Consider the following 19,390-nt stretch of genomic DNA (forward strand, 5'->3'; position numbering starts at 1 on the left):
TGGTGGACTGGCCTTGATTGTGCCCTCTTCTCTTTCCAGCTGACATATGACTATCAGTTTGATTTTGAGGACGATCAGCACAAGATCCCCTGCCACTGTGGAGCCTGGAATTGTCGGAAGTGGATGAACTAAGAAGCTTTGAGGCTACCAGGCAGGGGAGCCCCCCCACCCCCAGCCTCTTCCCTGAAAGGGATGAGGGGGAGGAGAGGTAGCAGCCAGAGCCAGGACCCAGGGCTGGGGCTGCCGGCTGACCGGAGCCCCTGGAGCAGGAGGCTGGGGCAGAGGGCCCTAGGCCAAGCCCACCCTGGGCACCAGGGACGACCCTCTTCCCCGCCACCGGCCCCCAGGCTGGCATCTCTGCCCCCAGCTCCAGGAGGGGCCAGACAGAAGCAGCCATTGGGCATCTCAGGTTTGAGGGGGATACGGGCCGGGAACTACCCAGAGCATCTGGGAGGCAGCAGGGAGGGGGGAGGAGGATGTGTGGCCGGGCCTCACAGCCCTGCTGCTCCCACCGACCTCTCTGGCCCAACTCAAGGCTGCAAAGAGACTTGACTAAGCTTGACAATCCCAAAGGCCGGGTCCCACACCTGGCCCTGCCTGCCGGGTCCTGCCCCCACCCTCACCCCCATCCCCTTCCCTCTCGATCTGTCTCTGTCTCCCTCTTCTCCTCTGTGTTTCTGTCTCTCTATGGGTTGTGTTTCCTTGTTTTCCACTCTGACAAATGCAACATGAATGGGAAAGAGGCGCCCAGCTGCCCAGGAGGGCAAGCCAGGCAAGCCGGGCAAGGAGACCCCGCACCCACACCTACCTCATTTAAGTGTTGGATTTTTTGCTGTTTTGAAATGTGAGACCCTCTCCAAGCCCCCTACTGCCCCAACCCTCTCCCCCACCTCACTGCCCTCTTCTGAGTGGGTGGAAGGGGGGTAGGAGGAAGAAGAAAAAACAACAACAAAAAATCCATCTTTGTTTTTAATTACGGGCATGGGATGGTGGTTGAGGCTAATGATGATGAAGATTGGGGATGACTGGCCCCTAGATGCTCTAGGACTTCCTTCTCCATCTGGACATGGGGGCAGGAGGGGTGTGCTCAACTTAGGACCAGAGTATCTCCCTCCTGTTTTCCCAACCCCATCATGAGCCCATTTGCCCTCCAGCCCCTGGATGGGGTGGGTGGGTGGTAGGGTGAGGGCTATCCCTGAGTGGCATGCCCATACCCAGTGAGGCAGGGTGTGGCCCGGAGCTCCCACTTTCCCTCAGTCACCAAACTGCTGCTGGTCTGGTGAGAAGGGGTGGTGATGTGGGGGTGGGGGAGCTTAGTGTCAGCGCGGGGAGGGTGGGGGGTATTTATCTATTTATACATGGGATTGTACATAGTCTTGTGGGGCATGGGGGAGCCGGCTGGAGGTGAGAACCCTCCCCTCTCCCCCCACCCCCGGGGAGAGCAAATGTAAAACTACTAATTTTTGTGCTTTATATATTCTATATAAATATATCTATTTTCTTTTTACAAAACCAGTTTATAAATGGTAGGGGGGTGTGGGGCGGATACATGGAGCTCCCCTTGTGGGGGAGCCCCCTCCATTACCCAACCTACCGCCCTTTTCCTCACCCCCTCCTCCCCACCCCCTGGCCGTGACTGCTGTAAGGTGGGGGTATAGAGGCTGGGCAATTCCCACCCCCTTTTGTATAGTTGGACTATGTTATAACGCACAAAAGTGAGCTGGCCCCAGGGGGAGCCAGAGGGTAATGGGTTCCCCTGCCTCCCTTTCCTTCCCCTTTCTGCCCAAGCTTGTGCTGCAGTTGAACCTCTTCCTGGGGGTAGGGGTAGGTCAGGGGGTGGGTGAGGCCCCAGACCCCTCTCTGGTAGGGAGCCATGGGGATGAAGGTGAAGCTTATATGCAGTTCTCTCCTAGGGGCTGTGGGCAAAGGGCATTTTGTAATTAATATTTTCAAGAATCAAATGTCTGGAGTGTGGGGGTGGGCTTGGTGGTGGTGTATGGGTGGGCCTGCTGGAGGGGGAGCACGGTCGCTGTTGTGATTTTAGGTTTGTTTTTGTTTGTTTTTGAATTTGGGGGGTTGCGGATTGATGGGGGTAGGGAAATTTTTTTTTTAAGCTGCTTCCTCAACTGTTTCAAGCTGCAAATGTTTAAGAGAATAACATCCCCCACCCCCACAGAAACCACTGTAATGAAATCACAGTGGGGAGACTGGGCTTCTGCCCCCAAAGCCATTGGATGTTCCTTTTCCAAGAGCAAAAGGTCTAGGTTACAGGGAAGGGGAGATTGGCTCCTGCGAGTCAGGCTCTGATTGGGGCTTGGGCCCTGGGATTGGGAAAAGGGGATGGGGCAGACTTTGTAAGCATATGCTAGGTATCTGATAGTCCTGTAGAATTTAGTGACGAAACCTTATACAGTTTTTAATTTTTATATAAACTAACTCAGACCCAAGCTACAAGGTTGGAATTTTGGTTGTTGGTTTTTTTTTTTTTTTTTTTTAAGTACCCCGCCTGTATAATTGCATCAGAATTCCCTCCCTTCCCCTAGCCCCCCCCCCCCCCCCCATGTTTGTACTTTGGGTTGGTTTACACTTGCACATACTCAATTTTCAGTTTTTTCCCATTTATGGTCTTCTCCCCTCACCTCCAGGACCCTCCCCCTTTTTAAAAAATAAATCTCTGACAAGTGTGAATCCCGTGAAGACTTTATTTTGTGTTGTGTGTATCCTGTACAGCAAGGTTGGTCCTTCGTAACAACGGATGAAATGATTCCCTTTTTTAAAGCGCCCTCTCTCCCTCCACCCCCAGCGCCCCTGTCCTTGGCATGTTTTGTATCAGCGATCATTCTGAACTGTACATAATTTATGTTGCAAGAGGCAAAGGGCAAGTTTTGGATTTTGCTTCTTCCAAGTTTGTTTTTAAACGACAAATAAAAAAAAAAGAACATTTTAAATACAAGCGACTCCGTCCCGTCACCCTCGCCGTCGGTGGGATCAGTGAGGTCTGAGAGGACCCGGGGAGGGCGGTTTCTGAGGCCAGGACACACCGGAAGGGTGAGCTCCCCGCTTTCCACCCTTGGCTTGCGTAGGTTCTGACGTAGGCGGAAGTGCGTTGCGGTACCGGATGTGAGGCGGGGCCTTCTCCGCCCCCTTGCCCCGGGCCAGCTTCCTAAAGCGAAAGAACCCAGCCGGCGTCTCTCGCGATGGAGGCGGTGAGGAGCGCGGGAAGGTGGCGGGGGGCAGGGGTGCGCTGTGGAGCCCGAGACCCCAGTCAGGGGACTGGGGGACCGGGACCGGCGCTGGTGCCCAGTCAACGAGAAGCAGGGTGTCTGTCCTATACCGTGACCCTGCCCCTCCGCTCTTTCGCTGAGCGCATCTCAACGACTGGGCCGCGCCGGTGCCTGCCTTCGGTCCACGGTGCTTTAAGCCCGAGCGGGCAATGACTCCTGGCACTACCTGATCACTACCTGGCGATCTCAGACCTCCTCATTTAGCACCTCAAGCCCTGAGGTGAAGGGTCGTGAGCCAGCTTCCCTAGGTGAAGCGGGGGTTCCGAGGGACCCCGCTTGCAGGTAGCACCTGGTCCCCCGTTGTCCGAGTGTGAGCCATAGAGTCTTTGACAGGAGGGACGTCTGAAAGACTTTTATACTGCTTTGAGGTGTTCAGCGAGATAACTTAGCCTTAACAAGACTGAAAAGTGGGGTTTCCCTGAAGGAGGGAATCTTCCAGTGTTAGAGGCCACTGTGTCCCTGATCTAGTTTAGGTCATGCCCTGCTCTGCGATTCTAAGCAGGTGTGTTGGCCTAGCTCCTTCTTGGGTAGCAGGCATTGACGGATTGTGGCAGGTCCCTGTCATCCTCCCAGAGTTGCTGCAGGTCCCCTACTCTGTACCTCTCCTCACTCTCAGGAGCCTTGGTCTGGCACTCTGGAACCCTTCCCGTTCTCTTCCTTCCTTCCATGTATTCTTCGTCAAACAGAGTAAGTCTTCCTCTCCTGGTTTTTATCATCTCCTATTGTAGTTGTATGACGACTGCAGGTTCACCTTTCCCTCGATCAGTTACATGCCCAGAGTAATTCCCTTATTGTACTCTTTCTCTGCCTGCAGAGAGGTCATGTCCCTCAGGTTATAAAGAAGAAATCAAACCAAAGTAAAATGATTTGCAACTGGTCACCCAGGCAAGGGAGTAAGTTCTTACAGATTAGGAGAATTTTGAGCAAAAATAAAAGGTCTTATTCCATTAAATTCAAAATGACATTATTTTTTACTTATAAATTATTATGGCTTACAAAGCATTTTTATATGGATTTTCTAATTTAGCCGTCATATTTTATGTACTGGATTAGAAGTTTCTTGGAATAGAAATTGTTCTAAAAAGGAAAAAAATAAAAGGGAGTACACTGGCAGTCCAGTGGTTAGGACTCGGCCTTTTCACTGCTAGAGCCTGGGTTAGGTTGCTAGTGGGGGGATTAAGATACCACAGGCCACGTGGTGCAGCTGATAAATAAACAAAATGAAGAAAAAAGAAAAACCCCGCTTTGAAAATGCTTAGCCTAACTGCAGTGGAGGCAAGGGCAAGTCAGTGACAGCTGTTATTTAAGGTAGACTGTAGTGAATGCTATCATTAAGATGCAAAAACAGGACTGTGGCAGCATAGGGGAGGGAGACATTACTGTCAGCCCAGGAGAGGGCATTGCAGGTTGAGAGAATAGTGTGAGCAAGGGCATAGAAACTGGGGTGTGTAGTGATTAATTGGGGGTCAGCCAGTGGCTGATGTTGCTGGAGCTTTGGATTTTGGTCACAGTTGGAGAAAAGACTGGGAAAGTAGTTTGAGGTCAGGTTGAAGATACTGCATACCACATTAAGTTTGAACTTTGTTTTGTAATAAGGGGACCCATGGAAGATTTGGGGCTTCCCAGGTGGTGCTAGTGGTAAAAAATTTGCCTGCCTATGCAGGAGACACAAGAGACACAGGTTCAATCCTTGGTCAGAAAGATCCCCTGGAATAGTAATGACAACCACCCCAGTATTCTTGCCTGGAAAATTCCATGGACAGAGGAGCCTAGCGGGCTACAGTCCATGGGGTTGCAAAGATTCAGACATGACAGTGCGCGCGCGCGCACGCGCGCGCGCACACACACACACACACACAGAAGATTTATGAGCAAGGTAGTAAGTGTACTTTAAGAATATTCCTAATGACTTTCTGTAAATGGAGAAGCTACTTCAGAAAGTAGTGAGTTCTTGGTTCCTGGAGTTGAAAGTCCCTTCCAAACCTGAGATGCCTGGGGAGAGAACTTAGTAACAGCATGAAAGACAAATTGAAGAGGAAATAGATTTCCTCTTCTCTTAAACTGTCAGGGATAACAGCTTAGAGAATGTTGCAGAAATGTGATGTAAGAGGCTATGTTAAAACTGTGAAAGTGGAAAGGAGTGAGATGGATTTGAGGCATTTATTTCTAACATAGCAACTTAGTTGATAGATATTAAGGTCAAGTTTAGGTCACGCCCTGCTCTATCATTCTAAGCAGGCATGTTGGGATAGCTCATTTTTGGAGAAATCAAGACCACAGTTCAGGCACCTGGGAAGAGAGCAATGTAAAAGCAGAGGTGGGAACCACAGTTAAGAATAGGATTGGAGGGACAGATGCGGTTCTCTTGTATTGAAGCATTTGAGGAGTCTCTGTGACATCTATGGTGGTCCAGCAAACAACTGGAAAGGTGGATCAGGAGTTTGGAAGAAACTGTGTCTCTGTGAATAATATTTTGTACTTATATAGTACAGCAGTCTCAAGTCCCCTGTGTTATTAAATGTAGAGAGAGTAGACATAGTTGCCCCACTCCTGTATGGAGAAACAGGCAGAAAGAAAGTCATATTCAATTGTGTCTGACTCTTATGTAGGTATCTATGTCTCTGTTTAGCTGTACGTCTCTTTTCTCTCTCTCTCTAATGTAGTCTTAGATCTCTCTGCCCATATCAGTGTGAATCATTACCAGTTTGAGTGTTAAAAAGCAAAACACTTGAGAATTATATGCAAACCCACATGCTAGGTGATGTGAGAGAGGTACAAAGAAGTGTAAGATAGTTTCACGCTTCCAGGAATTTACAGGCTGCTCAAATAGATAATGAACAAAATAACTGTAGCACAGTGAAGTAAGTAAGTATCATATGGTGGGTACAATAATTTCTACAGTAGTCACTGTTTCTGTTTCTTTGTATAGGTCTTTGTGAGACTGCTTTACTGCTAAACAGTCCTCTCTCCCACTTATAAATGATGAGGCTGTTGTTCCGATAGCTATGCCAAAATGCCAGGCCATGATGAAAGTCTTATGCAGCCCAGAGAGAAGAGAGGGAGATTAACCCCCTGCCCCCACCCTGACCTATTAGAAGAGGGAAATTTAGAGCTCTCCAATCAACTTGACCCTGTTTACCAGCCAACCTCCCAGGTTCAAGCCAAGGCCTTTAAATTCATGTTACTACTGCAGCTGTGGAGGTGAAGTGTGACTTTAAGTTACTTTGGGGATATTACCCAAAAAGAGCAAATAGAGTCAAAACTATTGATTCCAGCAGACAAAAATGATCATGATCTCTCCTGGGTTCCTAGATAAGAATGAAATTTCCAAATGTTCCCACTTGAGGGAGCACCGAGATGCTCTGAAGGTTTCTCTGTATTCAGAGCACTTTCTAATCTCAGACTGTCATGAACAAGGAAACTTGGAAAACCAGCCCCCTCTGGGCTATAGCAGCCTTTGACTCACAAGGGTGCTGAGAGGACTCAGTTCCCTAGTTTCAGAACATTTATCCTTCCCATCTACCCCTCAGTCATTCAAATTTTGATCCTTGCTGACAGTCAGCTGCTGGGATCCTCCCCAGATGCGGCCCTCTCTCATGGTAAGGTGTATGTCAGTGACTCAGGTGCCTACACCTACGCTTAATGACTATTTGAGGGAAAGCAGTGTTGTCGCTCCAGTTTCCATATTTTTATAAATAGGTCTGTGAAAGTCTTGTGGGGCCAACTTTAAGCTCATATTTTCTAGTGTTAGCTTTTAAGTCCTAATGTTTCATTAGGCAATGTAGTATAAAAGCCATGAGCTTTGGAACCACACAGACCTGTATTCAGATCCCCATTTCACCCCTTGCCAGCCATGGGCAGGTTGCTTAATATTTCTTGAACCTCAGTTTCCTAATCTGTGAAAATAAGGCTGATAATAGTATTCACCTCAGGGTTATTATAAAGATTAAATGAGACAATATTTCTGAAGGACCTTGTAGTGCTTTAAAGGAAGTCATTAGTTCACCAGCCCCTCCCCTAATGCTGCCAGGCTCAAATAGATGGAGCCTAAGATAGGCTGAATCTTTGTTTCTCTTGTCTTTCCAGGTCCCTTTTTCAGAGAGCTACCCGGCTGTGGAAAATGAGCATCTTCAAGGTAAGTTTACTGAGGAAAGGAAACTGATATGAAAACAACAGCCTGATCCTAATTCGTATTCAGCAGTGCTTTTGAATTTTTCCCAGAGTCTTCCCTGGGAAAATCAAGGCTGGGCCAGATAATGTGCCAAACCACATAAATCAGGAACAAGTGATTTTGCGAGATCACCTAAGAATAAATCTTGGGCAGGGTGAGGATGATTAATATCTTCAGTCATCAAACCACTTGAGAGAAACTTTTGAGGTACAGGGAGAACTTCCGTAGGCAATTCTGGGCTGGCTAACCATGTTTTAGAAGTCCCTGGTATGATCTGAGTAGCCCAAACAATGCCACTAGGATTTTATCATCCAGCAATCTCACTAAAGCCACTGAGTATACACAAGAAATTATAGAAAGGACTTGAAAACCCTTAGAACTAATCCAGAAATAAGAGGCACTAAACCCTAAAATTCAGGGCACAGGAGAAGGGAATTCCAGCATCTGCCCAAATACCTGCTTAGAGCAGGGTGTTCCAACCCTGGTCATCTGGAAAGAAGCAAAATTATAGGCATCTCTGGTAAAGGGTTTTGCCCAGGAAAACTTTTAGTCTTTCTCAGACATGTTTATGGCATTAGGAATATGTACTTTCTCAGAGGATTAAAATATGGGATGAGATTCTGGGATATATTATTAAAGGTCTGTGAGTTCTCCACAAGAATTTTTAAATGATCTATTTTTATGTTGTTAGTATCCAAAAAAGTTAATATAGTCATACTTTGAATTACCTGGATGATTCTTTATAATTGATGACTGCACCATGATGTCAGTGCTTATTTTGAGTTTCTGAGTGCATTTGCGTTAGCACCAACTGAGGCAGGGGTGAGAAACTCAAATTGTCTACATGGATCAAGTAGTGACATGGGTTGCATATGATTACAATAACCTGTGGTTCTCGTTGCATCTAAAAGGAAGCAGCTACTAGCCTAGTCTGGTTAATTGCTGCTATTCAGGAATTCAAGACCTAGTTTTGTCAGATCTTCTGATTATGAAAAGAAACTGGGAATTTGGATTCTTATAAATCTCCAGAATTTTTAAATTGGGCAACTAAATTATTTAAATTAATTATTAGGTGAAAACCAAACCAAATATGTTTGCAGGCCTGTAGCCTGTAATGTTACTTAACTATCATTGTAGCATGTCTTGAACTGGTGTCAAAAGACATGTTCTTAGGAGTCTGAGTTTTCAAATTTGAAGAACAATGGTGGCCTTCCAGTTAGAGATGGTGGGTTTAACACATGTATCTACTTATGTTCCTTTACAAAAAGCCACTAAAGCCACCATGAAGGAATTATTCTTGAAGGTACAAAAACCACCAGAATAGGGAGAACAAGCGAGGAGACAAGAGCAATGAATTTTTGGAAGCTGGAAAGCAGACAGAAGAGTGGTAAATGACTTAGCATACCTGAGAAAACTCAACTGTAACTAGCAGAGGGGAAAGCCCAGAAGCCCCGAAGGTCTAAGAAGGAGTCACATCCCAAGACTTCCTACTCCACTAAGTGCAGCTGGAAAACTGCCCATCCTAACTTTGGCAGAGACGGGAGGTACAGAAAGGGGCTGAGGTACTGTGCTGAAAGCATGAGTGTGAAGTGAACTATACTAGATGCTGAGACCCTAGTCCTTTCCCCCACTCAGTTTTCAGAATGCTGATAGAAAAGACTTCGTCCTCAAGCACAGAGTCAAATGAATAATCCTTTTCTTCAGAATCCCGCTGAAGGAAAAACCTAAAAATATAAGTACTGACTGTTCCCCATCTAAATGGTTCACAGTTAACAAGGCTCATCTACACACATAGAGCTTCTAATCAGCTTTAAAGACTCCATTCTTAAAATATGGTTTGAATCCTCCTTTAAACCAAGGATTACCAGACATCTAAAGAAAGCCTCTAATGTGAAAAGAGTAATCCAAACTGTCCCCCCAAATGAAGAAGAAAAAAGGAAAAGACAAACAGGAAAAAAAGCAACTTTAAAAACGAACATTAATACTTACTCAAATAAAGAACATATTTCCACCATGAAGCAAGTATAAGATGTAATTTTTTAAAGAAAAGGAATGTTCAGAAAAGAAAAAAGGAGCTCTTTAGAAATTAAAAATATAACAGCAAAAATGTTAAACTAAGTAGGAGGTTTGGAAAATCAAGTTGAAGAAATCTCTCATAAAGTAAGAATTAAAAATCAAAGTGAACTCACAGACACAGAAAATAAACTTTATACTAAAGGAGAAAGAAGGGGGATAAATTAGGAGTATAGGATTAGCAGATACAAACTACTACATATATAGAAGAAACAAGGTCCTAGTATATTAGCACAAGGAACTGTATTTGGTATCTTTTAATAAACTATAATGAAAAAGGAAAAAAATGAAAAAAGAGGAAATAGAAAAAAGAAACAGTGGTTAGTGCCTCCTTATCCTTGGGGGATACATTACAAGACTCCCAGTGGATGCCTGAAACCACAGATAGTATTAAACTGTATATATAATGTTTTTTCCTATATATCCTTACTTACATATATATATACCTATGAGTGTATGCATGCTAAGTTGCCTCAGTCGTGTCTGACTCTGTGCGACCATATGGACTATGTAGCCTGCCATAATTCTCTGTCCAAGGGATTCTCCAGGCAAGAATACTGAAGTGGATTCCCATGCCCTCCTCTGGGGGCTCTTCCCTACGCAAGGATTGAACCCACATCTTTTGTGTCTCCTTCATTGACAGGCGAGTTCTTTACCACTAGCACCACCTGGGAAGCCCTGTGCATATCTATGATAAAGTTTAATTTACAAATTAGGCACAGTAAGAGATTAACAACAACAATAATAAAATAGAACAATGATAACAGTATACTAAGAGTTATGTGAATGTGGTTGGTCAGTCTAACAAGAATAAGGTGTATGTGTGCTCATTCGTGTCTGACTCTTTGTGACCCCATGGACTGTATATATAGCCTGCCAGGCTCCTCTGTCCATGGCATTTTCCAGGCAAGAATACTAGAGTGGGTTGCCATTTCCTACTCTCAGGGATCTTCCCAACCCAGGGATCGAACCTGCGTCTGTCTGTCTACCTCTAAATGTCTTATTGTACAAACATAATACCTTTCACATCTTGACTAAGCACTTTTCACACACTGACCCTATAACTTTTGCAATTGAGTTGCAATAGCAAAACTAGCATGATTTCCTGTTTCTTCTCAGTTTCACAGATAGAAGGTTCATTTTTATCATAGATCTTAGCAACCTCAGCGTATGATTGTTTTTCTTTCCCTTATTAACTTGAGAACTTTCACCTTTTCACTTATAGGAAGCATTCTAGGTTTTCGGACTCCCCCCCCCCCCCCCCCCCCCCGTGACTCAGTGGTGAAGAATCTGCCTGCTGTGCAGGAAATGGGTTCAAGCCCTGGGTTGGACACGCAAAGAGTTGGACACGACTGAGCGACTAGTCAAACACACACACAGCACTACAGCTTCAATTTTAAATAAGAGTTTGTTATTGTTGTTTAGTTGCTAAAGTAGTGCCAGACTTTGCGACCCCATGGACTGTAGCCTGCCAGGCTCCTCTGTCCATGAGATTTCCCAGGCAAGAATACTAGAATGGGAAAAAAAAAAAGAATACTAGAATGGGTTACCATTTCCTTCTCCAAGAAACTCGGAGTCTTAACCACTAGGCCCTCAGAAACATCCTCCAAAGTAAGGGTTACTTGCCCACAAGCACAGCAATGACATCCATGACAGTCTGATCACTGAGAGGGCTACTAATGAGTAGTGGATGAGATATGCTGGACAAAGGGATGATTGCCTCCCAGGGCTGGAACTGAGCTGAATAGCAAGAGATTTCATCATGCTGCTCAGGATGCCACACAATTGAAAACTTATGAATTGCTTGTTTCTGGAATTTTCTATTTAATATTCAGACAAGGTTTGATTATGGGTAACTGAAACGGTGGAAAGTGAAACCTTGGATTAGGTGAGTGGGGCAGGGGGATCTACTGTGTTTTAAAAACAACAAAAACAAACCTTAAGGGTCAGTTTTGGAAGTCCAAATAATAGGAGTTACAGAAAGAGAAAAATGACAACACAGAGGGAAGGAAACAATCAAGGAAGTATTTTAAGAACATTTCCTAGAACTGAAGAACATTAGTTTTCACATTGAAAGAACTCGTTGAATATTCAGCACAACGGGTGAAATTCTCCCACCCAAAGCACAATCATCATAAAATTTCAGAACACCGAACAAAGAGAAGATCCTGAGTTTCCAGAGAGAAAATAACAAGACATATACAAAGAATCAGAAGGGCCTGGGACCCCAAACTCTCAACAACACCAGAAGCTTGGAAGGCAGTGAGGCAGTGCCCTCAATATTCTGCAGGAAAATAAAGTTCAACCTAGAATTTTGTAGCCAGACAAATTATAAGTCAAAGATGAGGGTAACATAGAGACATTTGTAGGGTGTAAGTTCTCAAAAAATTTACCTCCCATGCACCCTTTCTCAGGAAGCTACTGGAAAATGTGCTTCACCAAAACAAGGGAATAATCAAAAAAGAGGAAATCACGGATAGAGGACACAAGAGTGCTAATACAGGAGAGACGTGAAAGGGGTCCCAGGATGGCAATGAAGGAAGATCTCAAGATGACAGAAGTGCACGGCAGGCCAACCAGCCCAGATTTGAGCAGGTCAGAAGGCTCCAGAGAGACTTCTTTGGGTAGTTAAATTGATAGACTATCCCATGCTTCTGAACTTCTTGAAAGGAGACTTAAACAATTGGTAAAGAGTTTGGGGATTGAATTAGTTATAAGTACTAAACATAGAGAACTAAGCAAACAAAAAGACAATTATTAACTCCAAGGAAAACAAAGTTGTGAAGGAAAAAAAAAAAATCAGACTTTACTACTTGATGTAACTCAGAATAATGAATATTCAGTCTAATTATTTAAATACTGATGCAGTTTAACTTCTGGGAGAATGGAGAGTTGGGAGGTACAGGTTTATAATGGGGTCCTGGTAGGAAATAGAATTGAAAATTTTCATCTTCCTCGTATGATAATAGAGAATGCCTGTCATCTTCCTTGCATGATAATAATTAATGCCTAAAAGTGAAAAAAAAAAAAGGTAGCAATATAAGCATATTATTTGTAGACATAGAAATAAGTACCAAAATAATCAGCTAAAAGAGGTTTCATCTCTGGGGAGGGGTGGAGGGAGGTGGGTGCTAGGAACTGCAGTTTTTCTTAACAAAATTATAGAACTATTTGACTCTCTAAACTGTGTACCTATATAACTTTGATAAAAAAATTAAAAATAAAAAACAACTGATTAGGATTTAAGAGCATGAACTTTGGAATCATGTAGATCTATGTTTGAGCCTTTCTTGTTACTAATGATATGACGTTGAGCAGTTTTTGTTTTATGGCTTTCTGTCTGTTTTCTCAGCTGAAAAGTGACAATATTTATTTGCCTTACAGATTAAATGACATAATATTTTTAGATATACAAGCATACTATGTAGCACATTTGGGCTGTTATTTGGGGGGTTGCTGCTCCAGTACAGCAAGCAGTTAAAATCAGAGGAATGGAAAGGTAAACACAGCCATTTGTCTAGAGTAGGTGGGATGATTTCTGATTCACAGGGTCATCCCAAGATGGACTCTCAGGTTGTTTGGGGCCAGGTCAGTTGAGCACTGGGCTCTAACTTATTGCTGTTCTAAAATGGCCAACCTTGGACTGTGACTTCCTCATTTGTGAGTCTTAACAAGAATTTTAAGAAGTTTACTTCTTGGATTTTAAGAAGCTTAATTACATTTTAATTGAGAAAGAGAACAAGTGAAAATGTGCATATAAATATATGAGAAGGAAAATGAGTTCAAGGTGAGGAAAAAAAAAACTTTGAGACTAGAACAGGTTAATGAAAGTTTTATAGACGTTCTGTTTTAGTCAGCCATCTTATGCTTAAGGAGCCAACAGATACAGTCCTACCTGGGGGTGAAGTTGGATGAAATGGTTTCTAAGGAGTTTATCCAGGTTTTGTGGGAACAATAGGAACAAAATGGAATATCTGTTCCTGTTGTCCTTTATAAGGGGCCTTATAAAATCATGCCGTAAATATCTGAGCAACTATAAAACTTCTGTTTTCTGCCTCTTTTGATTGTGAGTTGTTGCATGGGAGGAAGCTACTAACTATCCCACCCTATGCAGAGACTCCAGAATCCAACAATAGTGTGTATACTTCCTTCATGAAGTCTCATCGCTGCTATGACCTGATTCCCACAAGCTCAAAACTGGTTGTATTTGATACTTCCCTTCAGGTGGGTGAAATCCTCTTTTCCTTTCCCCCTTCCTCTGAGCCTCTGGTTCAATACCTCTCATCCTACCTCATCCCAAGGGTGATACGCTTGTCCTTCTATGTGATTAGGCTCCCATTTTCCCCAGCATACCCAACCCCTGTTCTTTTCCAGCCCTGCCTCCTGTGAATTTTCCTTTGTGGTTATTACTCTTTCACTACAGGTGAAGAAAGCTTTCTTTGCTTTGGTGACTAATGGTGTCCGGGCTGCCCCTTTGTGGGATAGTAAGAAGCAGAGTTTTGTGGGTAAGCAGTTTTTGGAACACTGTTTTATTGGCATCTTGTACTGGGCAGGGAGAGAAGCTTTTGAGCAGTGCTGAGGGCTGTTATCTTGGCCTCTAGGCATGCTGACCATCACTGATTTCATCAATATCCTGCACCGCTACTATAAATCAGCCTTGGTAAGGCTCCTGAGCCCATGACCAAAACCACTTTCCCTGCCCAGAGTCCCTCACTCTCATTTCCTTTCTTGCAAGCAAACTACAAGGGGTTAATAAAGCAGAGAGATCAGGTCTCAAGTTCTGTTGCCTCTGCTTTCAGGTGCAGATCTATGAGCTGGAAGAACACAAGATAGAAACTTGGAGAGGTATGTAGAGAACTGAGGGTTGTAAAAGGATAAAGGGATGGAGAATTTCCTGGGAAACAGTTTTTCATGGTAATATTTTGTGAACCTCCATTTTCCCTTCAGAGGTGTACCTACAGGACTCCTTTAAACCACTTGTCTGCATTTCTCCTAATGCCAGGTGAGTTCCACCTACTCATTTGTCTGGAAGGGGAAAGAGCCTTGCCATCAGCATAGCTAAGGCCCTAGATACCCAAAGAGCCAGGAACAGAGGAGAAAAAAGACACTCCTCCCAAACACACACACATGCACACACACGCACGCACATTCTTTAGGTCTGGTCTGAACCCACTGCTCCTCTTCCTCCACCACTTGTTTTCCCTGTTTGTAAACACACTCTAAAGAGCTACTTCAGCACCCTCAGGCCCACCACTGTGGAACTTATCATTAACCCCTGCCTTCCCACAGCTTGTTTGATGCTGTCTCTTCATTAATTCGAAACAAGATCCACAGGCTGCCAGTTATTGACCCGGAATCAGGCAACACCTTGTACATCCTCACCCACAAGCGCATCCTCAAGTTCCTCAAGTTATTTGTAAGTTCTCCTCAGCCCAGTTTTTACTTCTTATATACTGGTTGGAGGAGTATCCAAGGGTAGTTTGAGGGGCCTTGAAAAAAAATCAAGGTGATGGTTATTTCCTCAGATCACCGAGTTCCCCAAGCCAGAGTTCATGTCTAAGTCTCTGGAAGAGCTACAGATTGGCACCTATGCCAACATTGCTATGGTCCGCACCACCACCCCTGTGTACGTGGCTCTGGGCATCTTTGTACAGCACCGAGTCTCAGCCCTGCCAGTGGTGGATGAGAAAGGTGAGGGATCGGGCACAGGGAGAGGAGGGCTCCAGGGAAGCTGTGGGGAAATCTGCTGTCCCCTCAGCTCAGCCTGGAAGGTGGTTCTGTAGGCAGGGGGAGCCTTGGATGCCAGATCCTCCTTGCTGAGCTGCCTCTGTCCCCCTAGGGCGTGTGGTGGACATCTACTCCAAGTTTGATGTTATCGTGAGTGATTGTTGGGGGTGGGGTGGGGGGGAGGTTGGGAGGTAGGGAAAGGGGTCGGTATTGAATGTGGAGAGGGAGAAAAAGAGTCTCTTCTGGGACCTAAGGGTTTTAGAAGCTTCCAAGCTTTCAAATTCTGTTTGAAAAGGAATTGAATGAGCTGGGCGTGGCTTGTGGGCATGGCTGACACCTACTTTAAATCACTCTGTGAGGTGGGGTGGGCTCAGGGTTTGGGGGCTGGCTCCCTTGCTTCCCTGCATGAATCTTCCTCTCTCTCCCCAGAACCTGGCAGCAGAAAAGACCTACAACAACCTAGATGTGTCGGTGACCAAAGCCCTGCAACATCGATCACATTACTTTGAGGGTGTTCTCAAGTGCTACCTGCATGAGACTCTGGAAACCATCATCAACAGGCTGGTAGAAGCAGAGGTAGGAGGGCCAGCAACCCAAAAGGAGCTGGGGGGAGCAGCTCTGGTTTGGCATGGAGGGTGGGGACTGAAGGGCTCACCTTAACTGAGGCTGGCACTAAACATCCCTTTCTCCCTCATGGCTCTATGCAGGTTCACCGACTTGTAGTGGTGGATGAGAATGATGTGGTCAAGGGGATTGTATCCCTGTCTGACATCTTGCAGGCGCTGGTGCTCACAGGCGGAGAGAAGCCCTGAGCCGGGGGAAGGGGTCGTGCAGCACCAGGGCATATGCCCTACTCACTGCCTGCCCAAAGCTCTGGGAACCACAGATGAGACCCTTAGAGAAGTGTGACTCTGTTCCCTGCCCAGGAGCCCCCTACCCTTCTACATGGGAGGAGGGATCGTGTAGGGGAGGAAGGAAAATGGATTTTTAGCTCTCCTTATCCTCACCCTTGAGGAAAACTTTCAGCCTAGCCCATCCTAGCCCCTTTCCTTTTAGACATAGCCCCCTTTCTGGGTGACCTATGGACTCTGTGCTCCTCAGGCAAATCCTGATCTCTAAGAGATCCTCAGACCTCACCCAGCCTTTGCCTCTGTCCCTGACTCCACCCTAAGATAATAGGCACAACAGAACTCTGCATAAAGATGTTTTTATTCATCATGTTTCATGCTGTATGGAGGAGGCTGAGTCCATGTAGTGGCATTTCTTCCTCTATTGGGAGTGGGGAGGATCATGGGGAGGAGGGCCCTTGGCTTCCTGTGCTGTATGCATATGAAAGGAGATGAGAGTTGCAGGGAGGGGGAGGGCAGAGTGGTTAGCTGAGGTTATTGCTTTTCCTGGCAAACCTAATTAAAATGACAGGAGCCTCTTCATGGTATTTCAGTGTTTGATTTTTGTAGTTGATAGACACTACTGCTCCAGCATTTCTACTTCATATGGCTTCTTCAACTCATCATTAAGAACAACAATAATAGCACACACACACACATATATTAAACTGTGTGCCAGCCACCATTCTCAGTGCTTTACATATATTACTTCAATTAATCCTCAGAACAATAGCAGATACTATTTCAGTTTTACGTATTTTTTTAACTGAGGTACAAAAAGGCCAAGTAACTAGCCTAGGGCCACGCAGTTAATAAAAAGTAGAGCTAGGATTTGAACTGAAACAGTCTTGCTTTAGAGCTTATGCACTTTACCACTACACTAGATTCTTTCTAATTCTCTGTTCAAAACTGTTTCCCACCCTATTCCCTGCAGTCTCCTTATCACCTCGCTTTCTCCTCTGCCTGGACCATAGCTTGCACCCAAGGAAAATTCCATAACAGTGCTAGCTCTCGGTCTCCAGAGAGTAGAAAGACCGAGGGTTTCCTCTGGGTAGGCAGAGAGGAGACCTGCCACTATCATCCACTTTTCTTAGTGAAGGTTGGACTCTGGATTTTGCTGAGCTGTCTTTGAACTCATAAATCCCTTTCTTCCAAGGTGGATAAGAGCTGGAGAGGAGGGGTGGGGAGCAGCAGGATTATGGTCACCCTGTCAGACCCTCTCCCTGTGCTGAAACCACGTGGACCAAAGCAGTAGTCTGAGCACCAGGCACCATAAGGGCTGCTAGATGGTTGGGTATGAACCACATTCTGGGGACTGTCTGACCACTGCCTTAGAGATATGGTACCATTTCCTACCCCAGATTTGAAGGAGTTTCAGAGTACTTCCTTGCCCCTACCCAGACCGTGCCTGATAACTCATGACCCCCGGCTATTCTGTACTGGTTCCTCCAAACCAGGCTTCTCCATGGAACACAGGGAAAAGCACCGGGCACTCGTCCAAGCTCTGCTGTCAGTGCTATGCTGTGGGGCCTTGGAGAAGCCCCTGCTTCTGCATTCACCCCTTCAAAGCTCTCACAGCACATTCCCACTCTTGAGGGAGGAAGGCTTATAAGTTATTAGAATTAGGGTATGTTTGTGTGTGTGTGGGTGTGTGCATGATGGAAAGGCCAGATGTCGCCTTCTGTCACATTCCATCGTGTCTAGGGAGGAGGCAAGGACTTTTAAAGCCTTGGCTCTCTGGTGGGACCTGGGTGGAAGGAAGCATCTTCAAGCAAGAGCCACCCCACCGGTGTAGCTGGTAGGTGTAAAGTGGGCTGAGTGGATGGGACAGAGGATGTTTGGGTTCTCTCTAAAGGTCCATGTTAGGGAGCAGGAGGCCTGGGTTTTGTTTCCGTGGTTCCCAGTAAGTCAATGCCCGTCCTAAAACAATCCTCCTGGCTCATCACCTTAAAAGGAAGGGTCTGTGCCCAAGGGCTGTTAGTGGAAAACAAATTGGGATCTGCTTCTCCTGTCCCCCTAAAAAACCCAACCAGTCAGTCTCAGGGTCTGAGGATGGAGCAGAAGGAAAGACAAGGGATAAAATTTGGGAGCCTCATAGCCTTCTCTTTTTACCTATTCCTCAGGAGAGGTGCATTCTCTGTTCTTCAGCACTGTTGCCATACACACTCTTTTCTCCCACCTCCCCGCACCCCTCCTCTCCACTGGAGCTGCTGCCATGGTTGCCAGGCATGGTTGCTAAGTCTCTGCATGGAAGGGTTGGCGTGGGCTGTACTGCCACTAACATCACCATGGTGAATCAGGGGACACCTGGCATAGGCCTGGGGGGAGGGATCATGCGAGCAACCACTCCATCCAGGACGGAGTGAGCCTGAAAGGGGATCACCTTGAGCACCGCTCCAGGTGGGGGTCGAACGAGCTAGGCACTGTGGTAGCGGTGACAGAGAGTGCTACACTGGGAAATGGGGGCCAGTTGTATCATTTCAGTTGCTAGGGGATTAGGTTAGCCAAGGAAGCACACCATTCCTCCTCTATACCCTCTGAAAGGGTGCAAGTGCGTAAGCACTCTTTCCTCCACAAGGCTGAGCAGAGTTCAGGCTGAGAACAGTAGGACCCTCAAATCCTGGCTTCTGGATTGGGGGTTGGGAGAGCCTGCTTCAGAGAGAGGGCTCCATGGGTGCCCAAGGACAAACATCTAAGGATGAAAGTGTAGGCAGCTTCGATGGCCAAGACAGACTCCTGTCCTGCTGTGCCAGCAGCCCTGGGCACACCACTGAGAGGGTAAGGAGTTAAGGTTGTGGGGGTGACCCTTCTTGAGCTTGGAGGCAGCTCTCCCCCAGAGTCGCACAAAGGCTGCGGGCAAGCCACCACCTCCTCCCTCCACTGCATGGAAGCTGGTTACTCATCTCCTCTCTGCACCCGAACGCCACTGCCGCTAAAAATAAACCCCCCAGCCGTGGGCCAGCCCTTCCTGCACCCCAACCCCCTGGAAACCAGCAGAGAGTGGCAGGCAGAGACCTTGAGTTCCATTCCCATCACCTCCCTGATGAAGAAATCAAAGTCTGGGGCAGGATGTCAGGGACAGAACGCTGCTGGTCAGGCACCCCGAGAAGCAGGAGAATGAAGGGTTAAAACGGCGGGAAGGTTGAAGAAACGGGGGCGGGGTGGGGGTACTGTCAGCTTGGCAAGAATAAGAAATCCCCTGCCCACTCGTGCGGGTCCCATCAGGCTTGGGGGACAAGAGCAGTGGG

General features: G+C 46.1%; 2 protein-coding genes across 10 annotated transcripts in view; both read left to right on the forward strand.

The window, feature by feature from the left end:
* The window catches only part of KMT2D (lysine methyltransferase 2D), a 38,985-nt gene extending 36,288 nt beyond the window's left edge, over positions 1-2,697 (forward strand). For all 9 annotated transcript variants that reach the window (XM_061128759.1, XM_061128791.1, XM_061128774.1 and 6 more), the window contains one exon: positions 40-2,697. In XM_061128759.1, the coding sequence (XP_060984742.1) occupies positions 40-132 (93 nt within the window). In that variant the 3' untranslated portion in view covers positions 133-2,697. The remainder of the gene's footprint in view (positions 1-39) is intronic.
* Positions 2,698-3,103: 406 nt separating this feature from the next.
* On the forward strand, positions 3,104-16,681 carry PRKAG1 (protein kinase AMP-activated non-catalytic subunit gamma 1). The gene is made up of 12 exons (XM_061128834.1): positions 3,104-3,206; positions 7,371-7,419; positions 13,643-13,752; positions 13,952-14,033; positions 14,130-14,188; positions 14,328-14,373; positions 14,476-14,530; positions 14,818-14,944; positions 15,054-15,219; positions 15,368-15,405; positions 15,685-15,831; positions 15,963-16,681. Exons 1-12 carry the CDS (start codon positions 3,198-3,200, stop codon positions 16,065-16,067), a joined length of 993 nt encoding a protein of 330 aa, XP_060984817.1. The 5' UTR covers positions 3,104-3,197; the 3' UTR covers positions 16,068-16,681.
* Positions 16,682-19,390: the final 2,709 nt, after the last annotated feature.

Source organism: Dama dama, chromosome 3 (assembly GCF_033118175.1).
Source record: "Dama dama isolate Ldn47 chromosome 3, ASM3311817v1, whole genome shotgun sequence".
Classification (NCBI taxonomy): Eukaryota; Metazoa; Chordata; class Mammalia; order Artiodactyla; family Cervidae; genus Dama; species Dama dama.